A 10000-nucleotide genomic window follows, 5' to 3' on the forward strand; every position below is an offset into this window, starting at 1 on the left:
TAAATCAGCTAAATAAATATGATAAATAAATAGATGGATACTTTATTAATCCTGAGGGAAAATTAGGCAAACCAAAATAAAATGTCACCGTTGCTCATTCAAAATCAATGGAACTTTTTGCAACATTCTGAGGAGCTGGCGGGCCAGATTAAATGGCTTGTCGGGCCTTGAGTTTGACACATGTGCTCTTAGCCATAAGAATCAAGACCACAGCACAACATCTGCATCTTAGCTTCCAGAATCAAGACCACAGCACAACATCTGCATCTTAGCTTCCAGAATCAAGACCACTGCACAACATCTGCATCTAAGCTTCCAGAATCAAGACCACAGCACAACATCTGCATCTAAGCTTCCAGAATCAAGTCCACAGCACAACATCTGCATCTTAGCCTCCAGAATCAAGTCCACAGCACAACATCTGCATCTAAGCTTCCAGAATCAAGTCCACAGCACAACATCTGCATCTTATCGTACGGAATCAAGACCACAGCACAACATCTGCAACAAAACAGACTTTATTGACTAGTGTGGGTTCTGGTGGTATGGTCAGTATAATGGCAAAAAACCAACAAAAACAAAACAAAAACAGAAAGTCACATGTCACAAGAGGTGTGCATTTACAACATTATTTGGCTATCGCTATGGTTACAGTAACAACCTTTTTTTCCAGGAATTTTCAGACAGGAGATGCACATAGTGTAGCCGAGGTCACTATAGCGACACAGGCCGTGGGGTCACGACCCCCGCCCACCCCCCCCCCCCCCCACCCCACACACACACCCCCCCTCACAGCAGAATCAAACATTTAACACTGATTTTCAAACAAACAGACAAGTCATCAAATAAAAATACAATACATCTTTGAAAACTGTATTAGTGTGGTATTTGGAATGCAGTCTTCTGTATAAACAATATTTATCATTGGTATTCAACATTGGCTAGTTTCAAAGAAAAAAAAAAACAAAAAAAAAACAACAAACCCCAAAAATAATAGTCATTTTTATTTGGAAGAGAAAATGTCTCACAGTCTTTTCTGCTCTTCTTCTAGATAAGCAAGGATGGGGAGGAGAGCAGGTGGGACCGCTGTTCTGGTAATGGCATCAAGCTGTTTGTTTGTTTACTGTTTACTGTTTGTTTGTTGTCATTAAAGCTTCGAGAAAAAGCAAATTTCAGCATGCATCTTAGTATCAATACAAAACTACGTTAGCAGCAAATCGTGTGTCCTCAGAGATCAGACCTGGAAACCAACCAAAGGAAAGAAAGACAGACAGACAGACAGACTGACCGACCAAGAAAATAACTGTTGGTCACAGCAAAAGTTAACAAAGAGTTTTTTTTTTGTTTAAATCTATTTTACAAACTGCGATGGCTCTGCACTGGTGCTCCCCCTCACCACAAGCACGAGGGTAAGGGTTAGGGTTAGGGTTACCCCTCAACACACGCACGAGGGCTGTTTTGGTTTTTGGTTTTCATGTTTATTTCGCAAATGAAGACACTGACTGCTTTTCCTCAGAGAAAGCACAAACAGTGAGTAGCGCAGACTCCATCATCTAAAATCGTGTTTTTTCTATTTTGTTAAAAGCAATAACATATCAAGTATAAAGAAGTGTTTTTATTTGTTTGCACCATTGGTTAAAGTATTTCGTCTTTGGATCTTCCTTTAAAGCAATACTGTTGTTGTTTTTTTATTATTAGTAGTATTATTATTATTAACATCATCATCATCATTATTATTATTGAAATAATAACTGTGGACACATACTGGAAATGAGCTTCTGATCCGCAAACGGAGGACGAGATGGAACTCTTTCTTTAAGGAGCGAGAACAATCACAACAAAACAATAAAAACAAAATGGATGAAATGAGGAGAGCAGGGGAGGCAGCCGACACACAGGGCCGCCATGGCAGCGGACCACAGGGTCGCCATGGCAGCGGACACACAGGGGTCGCCGTGGAGACGCTGCTCTTGTCTTTCAGTCGGGACCTCTCCATGCTCCTCTCCTGCGGCCAGCAACCTCACGGGCTAGTCTTTAATGGGGACTCCAACTCCCATCATGCTCCTCTCCTGCGGCCAATCACGGGCTAGTCTTTAATGGGGACTCCAATTCCCATCATGCTCCTCTCCTGCGGCTAATCACGGGCTAGTCTTTAATGGGGACTCCAATTCCCATCATGCTCCTCTCCTGCAGCCCCTTCATGCTGAGTGTGACTCCACCTCAGCCCGTTTAAAGCCCAAGTGGAACTGTAACGGCGATGGGTCGAGCTCTAATGTGGGGCTGGAGCTGCCTATATAGTCTTTAATGGGGACTCTAAATGGGGACTCCATTTCCCATCATGCCCCTGGAGGCTGGAGCTGCCAGAGGCTGACGGGGGGGGGGGGGGGCGAGGCCTACGAGAACTAAGTGCATAACTGGAAAAAGAATCGAGGGAACGTCCTCCGGTCTCTGAGCGAGTGGAGGTGAACCCCCCCCACTGCTACACCATCAGGGAGGGGGGAGTTCTGGACAAGAGCTACACATATCAGAGTCGAGTGGAGGCGAGTGGAGGCGAGGCGAGCGGAGTGGAGTGGCAGCAGGAGAGACGAGGGGAACAGGGGGAAAGCAAAGGGCTGCAGAATGTGGTTTTAAAAGTAGACGCACTCCCCCCCCCCCCTTCTCAGGGTGAGTCCCCCCACCTCAGGGTGAGTCGAGCCACCTCGCTGAAGTGCCGTTTTGAGGTGGACAGTACAAAAGCTAAATATACGGGTTTCCTTCCTACCAAACAGTTAAAATTCAACAATCTACGCAACACCAAAAATGTTCATACATGTATCTATCATAGAACACAGAGCCTTGCTTAAAACAATAAAAAAAACAAAATCAACCATTCAAGTCTGCATTACTCTTTGTTTTTAGGGTAAAGTTTAAGTCCTACATTAAAAATAAAAACCCAAAATGCGCACATTTATAAGACTAGTAATGCTTTTCCAACTTTTAAGAAAAAAATAGGACTTAATATTTCCCTTCTTTTTAACACTTACATTTTAGGCTTAAAACATTTCCTCTTTGTATTTTCAAGAACAGAATTTATACAATGAGTCCCGTACGAGAACCAAGTTACCAGCTGTTGACCTGAGAGAAGACACCATTACAATACATCGTTATTTCAGCAAGCCATTGGTACAGTTTTCAAACACTTGGAGGGAGACTGCTTCGGCATGAGTCTGTACGTGTACGTGTGTGTGTGTGTGTGTGTGTGTGTGTGTGTGTGTATAGGTAAGAGTTCTCTCGTTTTGAATTATGGCATTAAGTTAATGTGCTATTAAGTGTACGCTACTCAAAAATTAAGAACACGCTTTGAGTTAATAGTTCGTTTGGTGGGGAACTGCTCTGGGAGAGCAGTTGGTTTTGTACAACACTCCAATTCCACTTTGAAAATGTAACTGCATAAGTCTTTGTAGTGTTCATACTGTTTACGGTAGATGGGCGAGAACCAGCATGTTAAATGGCAAAGAAAAACATTCGACTGACGCATATTATTTTTTTGGTTACGAGCATTGGAATTGCAGTTAGTTTTCTTCAGATATCAGTCAGTTTTACACTTTGTTTTTTTTTTCTCTTACTGTTAATGTACTGGTTTCATCTCTCTGTGTTCCTCAAAACATCCATTCTCAAAAAGCTTTTTTCTTCTTTGTAGTAGTTCTTTTTTTTTTCTCCTCGTTTGTCTTCTTCTCTTTTTATTTCTTCTTTGTCATGTCTCTCGTTCACATTCCCAGCGAGTCTGTTCCAACACTGACGCCGCTGCTGTCCCGTCGGGAGTCGTGGCCCCCCAGCGGGAGCTCCTCTGGCAGGGCAGCGCTCTGTCTCTCCAGGGGCTGCTTCTCCATGGTGCTGCGAGCCGTGCCACTGGCAGGGTCGTCTGTTGGTATCGGGGGGCGAGCGCTAGGGAGTCTCGCCGAGCTTGAGGTAACCGTTGAAGGCGAGGGGGGAGTTTGGTTGTAGAAGGAGGCGGCCGGGGTACGAATGGCGTCTGGCGTGGTCGACCCCGATAAAGCTGTCGAAAGGTTGGGAGGCAGGGAGCACAGTCCGTCTCTGGCGGAGAGGAGCGAGGAGAAAGAGGAGGAGGAGGAGGAGGAGGAGGAGGATGGAGGAAGAGTCGGGAGCGTGGACAGAGGAGGAGGGGCAGGCTGTGAGGTAGATGCCGTGGCGGGAGCGTCGTCGGGAGCGCAGGTTGCGGTGGTGTGAGGTAGCACGGGAGTGGCGTGCTCTTTGGCGTTCAGTCGCTCCGCCGCGCTACGCTTGTGCTGAGGAGACTCCAGGTGGCGGCTCAAGGCTTCGCCGCCGTCGTCCGCGTTGAGCGTGACGCCGCAGGGCAAGCAGTCGTACAGCCGCCCGCCCTTCCCTCGCTCTCCACTCGTCACTTTGGGGACCACACCCTCCCGCCGGAGGAGCAGCTTGTCTCTGACTTTAGAAGAAGAAGGTTTGTCGACCAATGAGGAGGAGGAGGAGGAGGACGAGAACTGGTCAGCTGGAGTGGATGGTGACGCTTTGCCGCAGGAAGGATCTTTGCGCTCCCCTGCTTTTGATGCATTGTGGGAAGGTTGCTTGGAGTCCGCTTTGGCGTGGGCGTGGGCTTTTGGTTTCTGTGTCTGCGTCTGCTGCTGCTGTTGCTGCTGTTGCTGCAGGTGCTTCTGCTGCTGTAGCGCCCCCTGGAGGCTCTGTTGGTATTGCTGGTATTGCTGGAGGATGGAACCTTGGGACAAACCCATCAGGGCCTGGGACAGGGCGGCCGGGCCGTAAGGGAACAGGCCTTCCATGCCGTACACGGGCTGCAGGTAGCCGCCGCCGGGGAGAGAGCCAGGGATCTGAGGGGGGAAGTATGAGGGGAAACCAGGCATGAAGCAAGGCAGGAATGGGTTGGACAGGAAGGCCGTTGGATCCGCACCGCCGCTGACCGCCTGCAGGGCTTGAAGCTGAGCCGGATCCATCATGAACTCCATGCCAGGTTTTGGAGTCGAGGTCGCTGGGGTGTCTGGCTTGTCTGGCCTCCGCGGGGTGGAGGCGACGGCGGACGGGGCGGAGACGACGGCCGGGGGTACGGATGTCTTCTCCTTGGTCCTCTCCCCCCTCTCACTCTTTACAGTGCCATTCTCTTTGGAGCGTTCCGGTCGAGGGTGGTCTGGATGTTTGGTCTTTGGAGTAGAGACAGAGGTCGTCGCCATGCTGACTTTGTCTGACGGAGTCGTCGACGAGGAGGGGGAAGCGGTGTGGCGCTTGGCGGGTAGTCCGTTGGCGTGCACACTGGGAGACAGACTGCTGGGACCTGCTGCTCAGAAGACGACAAAAAAGACAGAGGAGAGAAAAAGACACTGGAGGTTAGATCACTGTGGTGACTTCATTGACTTCTCACATTGGACAATGACAAAACAAGCGGACATAATATTCAATATATTTCCTTAAAAATAAATAGATTGTAATCTTACAATAGTTAATATATCACACACAAACAGTGTTCAGATAAGAAATGTGACTTACCTAGCTGAGGTGAGTTCAAGCTCCCCACATTGCCGATTCCTGGCATGTTTTGGAGACCGGGGTACATGGCCGAGAGGTTCAGAGCCTGGAGGGTGGCGGGGTCAAACCTCTGCTGCTGAGACAGACCCAGGACCTCGTTGGCCTTCTTCAGATGATCCATCTCTTGCTGAGCCATCAGCTGGCGCACCGTGCTCGGGTCGAAGTAGTCCCGCTCCTTGTCCATCTGACTGCCCACGGCTTCCTTCACCTTGGCGACGTGCTGCTGGGAGAAGACGTGGTCGCGCACGGAGAGGCAGCTGGTGTACTTGACGTCGCAGAGGGTGCACTGAGTCTTCGGCGCCTCGCGCTGGGAGGACGGCTCGACGCCAAACTGCTTCGCCAGGTTCAGCTTCGCTTTCTTCTCCTTGGCACGGGCGTTTTGGAACCACACCTGGACGACTCGTTTGGCCAGCCCGATGTGGTTGCCCAGGGCCTCACACTCCAGCATCGTGGGGGTCTTGTAGTCGGTGAAGCAGGCCTTCAGCACCTTCACCATGAGGTTGCTCATCTGGGTGCGGTAGCGCTTTGGACCGGACCGTTCAATATCCCCACTCTGGCTCCCAGAGGTCCCGGGGCCTGGGGAGGACGGGTCTGCAAAGCTGGAGGTCTCACTGTAGTCCACCATCATGTCGTTGTCGTAGTCCTTTGCATTGAAGCTCATGGCAGGGCTCACCAAGTCCGAGGACATCATGTCGTCGTTGTCACAGGAAGGGGCCCTGTCTGCCATCTGCGCCAGGATGTCGTTACTCCTGTGTTTGGCCTCGGAGGCGTCGCCACCTTCCTCTCCCATCGTAGCGTCAGTGATCGACGTGTTTACCGAGGAACAGTCATCGTTGTCGAATTTGCTCTGATCGTAGGAGTGACTGAAAGAGGAACCCGACGGACCGTCGTAGTCATCGGATCCTTCGATCTTGATGAGCCTGGGGCTGGAGCTGTGATGCAGGGACGAGTCGGCGCTCTTGTGAGCCGGGTACAGCGAAGCTAGCTGGCTGTTCCAGGAACTGGGGATTTCCGCCCCGTCCATTTTCATCCCTCCTTGTTCCGAAAGCATTCCGGATATGGAGAAACTGTAGCCGACGCTCTTCGCCTCGTGCCAGTGGCGTGAGCGGATGTGGGCGTCGAGAGCAGTCTGCGCTTTGAAGAGGGCTCTGCAGAACGGGCATCGGCGATGCGCCTGGGCCGGACCCAGCGCTCGGAACTGGCCCTTCCTCTCCCGGGCCCTGGTGTTCTGGAACCACACCTGGACCACCCTCTTCTTCAGACCCACCTCGTTGGAGATCTGGTCCAGCATCTTACGGGTTGGATTGGAGTCCAATAAGTACTTCTGGTAGAGCACCTCCAGCTGCTCTGGAGTGATGGTCGTCCTCATGCGTTTGTCCCGGTTGTGCTGCTCTTCGATGCTGATGCTGCTCTCCCAGTCGGTCTCCATGGGGATGCTGCTGGCACAGCCGGCCTTCTCCTCCAGCTTCCTCTTCAGCGTGTTGATAGCGCTGGCGTTGGGCGAGGAGGAGCTGGAGGACATGGAGCCGGAGGGGATCTGTGGGAAGGCGCCGGACAGGAGCTGGCTGGCCAGGAGGGTGTTGCTGGGATCGAAGAGCATGAAGGGCGGCATGTCTGTGCCCGGACGCTCCAGGAACTGGGGGTGCACAAACGGGTTCTGGGAGGTCAGGAGGTGCAGCTGCTGGTGCTCCTGCCAGTGCTCGAAGGAGGGGAAGCCCAGCTTACACTGGCCGCAGTGGAAGGGCGTGACAGGCTGGGGGGTCGCTCTCCTCTGCTGGGGGGTCTGGGGGCTCGACAGGGCGTTGAGACTGGTACGGGTGCTCTCTGAAGACGCTGGGCTCGTCTGGGGCACAGACGGAGAAAGCTGCTGCTGCTGCTGTTTCAGGGTGGAGGAGGAAGAGGAGGAGGAAGAGGAGGGTTTAGGGCTGCTCGCGTGCCCTTTCTCCCTTTCCTCAGCCAACAGCTTGTGATGTTGAGTCTCCAGTTGTTGAGGCTCTTTCTGCTGCTGCAGGAAGGAGGCAGAGCTGCTCTGCTGGGGTTGGGCAAGGGAAGAAGCTTCTGCAGTGTGGGCGGGCCCCTCTCTGGGGGTTTCAGATACACCAGCAGCGCTAGAAGCGCTAGCATCGTTACCCTCAGCAGGTTTCACATTGTGGGTGGAGGTAGTCTCAGTAGCGAGGGTTGCGTTGGAACAGGTGAAGGTGGGGGTGTGAGAGGAGGAGGACGTGGAGGAGGTCCAGTACTCGTGCTTGAGGTCGATCGAGTCCTCGTAGCTGTCGTATCGGCCGTCGTCATCTTCATCTTTGTAGCACATCTTCTTCTGGTGCTTTATGAGGTCAAAGATGCGTTGAAAGACCAGGCTGCACTTCTTGCACTGGTAGCTGAGGTTGGTGGTGCGGATGTAGCGGTCGTTGGGCATCTCTCGTCTTTCACCGCCGTCTTTAGCACCCTCACCCTGGTTTTCGTAGGTCTTGCGCGCCTTCTGACGAGCATTCTGGAACCACACCACGATGACTCGAGTAGGAAGGCCCAGAAGGTTGGAGAGCTGCTCGAACTCGTCGTCTTTAGGGTAGGCGTTGGCATCGAAGAAGTCCTGCAGCACTCTCAGCTGGAAGTCAGTGAAGCGAGTCCTCGAGGACCTCTTACCCCCGTAGGAGTCGTACCTCTGAAGATCAGGACTTGGGGGTCTGGACTCCACCTTAACATCCTCCAGCGTAGTGGTCGGTGGGTTGTTGAAGTTGTAAGGGGAGTCCTTGTTGCGCTGACGTTCTTTAAACAGGGTGTTGCGGAACCAGTGTTTGATCACCTTCTGAGGCAGACCGGACTTGTCCGCCATCTCCCTGATCTGGTCTTCGTTCGGGGAGTTGTTGATGTCAAAGTACTGGCGAAGCACGCTCAGCTGGTCGTCCGTGATGCGCGTCCGAGGACGTTTGCTTTGCTGCTGCTGCTGCAGCAGGGCTGGACTGAGCTGCTGCTGGTAGAGTTGAGCCAAGTCGTGCGGGATGCCCACGTCCATGCCGACACCAGGAACCTGTGGCAGGGATATGGACTGCAACATCATGGGAGAGAAGAGGGAAAGGTCCACAGGACACAGCTGATTGGAGAGAGATGGTGGAGGCGGGAGGGCGGGCGCTTTAGTCAAAGGGGCAGAGACTGCCGGAGAAGCAGGAGTCGAAGCAGAGGGGGCAGTGCTTGTTGGTGTTGGGGGCTGCTGGGTTTGCTGCTGGGAGGAGGTGGGAGGAGTGGGTGGTTTAGGAGGCGGAGGAGGTGGGGGAGTATTGGGAGCCTCAGGAGTGAGAGACCTCAAGGGGTACTGCTTGTCGTATTGATCCCGGTAGTCTTTGGCAAACTTCTCCAGAGAGTCGATGGGAAAGACGGTGGTCTGGTGAGTCTGCTCCTGGTGGCTCTTCAGTATCAGGGGGTTGGAGAACAGCTTGTTGCAGGACGCACACTCCAGCTTCGCCTGCAGGGGGTCGCCCTCCTTTGGATCCGACTCGCTAGGAGTGATGGCTGCTACGCTTTCCGCAAACTTCCTCTGCACCCTCTGCTTGCTCTCGTTAAACTGGATGACCAGCTCAAAGCCGATATTCTCCAGCAAAGCCCTCGAGGCGTTCTCAGACGCATCGTGGGAAATCCTGGGCGGCAGGAAACCCAGCAGCTTGACCTCTTTCCCAGAATGCTTTGCCTCTTGACTGCCCCCGCTGTTGTCTTGCTGTTCTGCGGCCTTGGGTTCGTTTGCGCCGTTCGTCTCCTCCTTCTTGTTCTGCTTGGGCACACTGACCTCCGTCTTAACTTTGGGTGTCTGAGGTTTTCCGCCATCTTGGTGAGCGTTGCTCGTTCCGTGAGTCACCGTTGGACTCTGCTGCAGGGGCGGTCTCGCGAGTTCCTGCTGAGTAGTGCTGCTCGTGCCGGGCTGTTCCATCATCATCTGTGACATCATCATCAAGCCGGGATTCTCCATCTGTGACATCATCAACGCCTCCATCAGTCCGGGTTGAGAGGACAGGGAGAACCCGGCGGAGTTGGCGAAGCTCAGGGACGCATTTTTGAACTCTTCGCTCAGCTGGAAGTCTCCGCCAGGGAAGTAGAAGGGGAAGAGCTGCTGTTGTTGTTGCTGAAGCTGTTGAAGCTGTTGCTGAAGCTGAAGGTGTTGTTGTTGTTGAAGCTGTTGTTGTTGTTGTTGTTGTTGTTGTTGCTGCTGGAGAGCTTCTTGCATCATGGGGAGGTGCTGGAAGAGCGCCGGGTTGAACAGGTGCGACTGCAGGAGCGCGGCCTTCTGCTGGAGCTCCTGCTGGAGCTGGGCCTGGGCCTGGGCTAGCTGCTGCTGCTGGACGAGCTTCTGCTGCTGCTGCTGCGCCGTTGACGCTATGATGTCCGCTAACCTCTTCCTCTTAGCTTCGTGGCTCTCGGACTGGCCAGAGTTTCCTCCGCCCGCCGGGCCTGCGTC

The 10000-nt window shown here is 52.8% G+C and overlaps 1 protein-coding gene across 1 annotated transcript in view; it reads right to left on the bottom strand.

The window, feature by feature from the left end:
• Nucleotides 1-3746: 3746 nt before the first annotated feature.
• Nucleotides 3747-10000, bottom strand: part of zfhx3a (zinc finger homeobox 3a) — a gene marked incomplete at both ends in the record, with an annotated part of 31579 nt that continues 25325 nt past the window's right edge. The window contains 2 exon segments of the mRNA XM_080846895.1: nt 3747-5308; nt 5518-10000. The exon segment at nt 5518-10000 is cut by the window's right edge and continues 987 nt beyond it. Of these exon segments, the coding sequence (XP_080703021.1) occupies nt 3747-5308; nt 5518-10000 (6045 nt within the window).

This window comes from Sprattus sprattus (assembly GCF_963457725.1).
Source record: "Sprattus sprattus genome assembly, chromosome: 11".
NCBI lineage: Eukaryota > Metazoa > Chordata > Actinopteri > Clupeiformes > Clupeidae > Sprattus > Sprattus sprattus.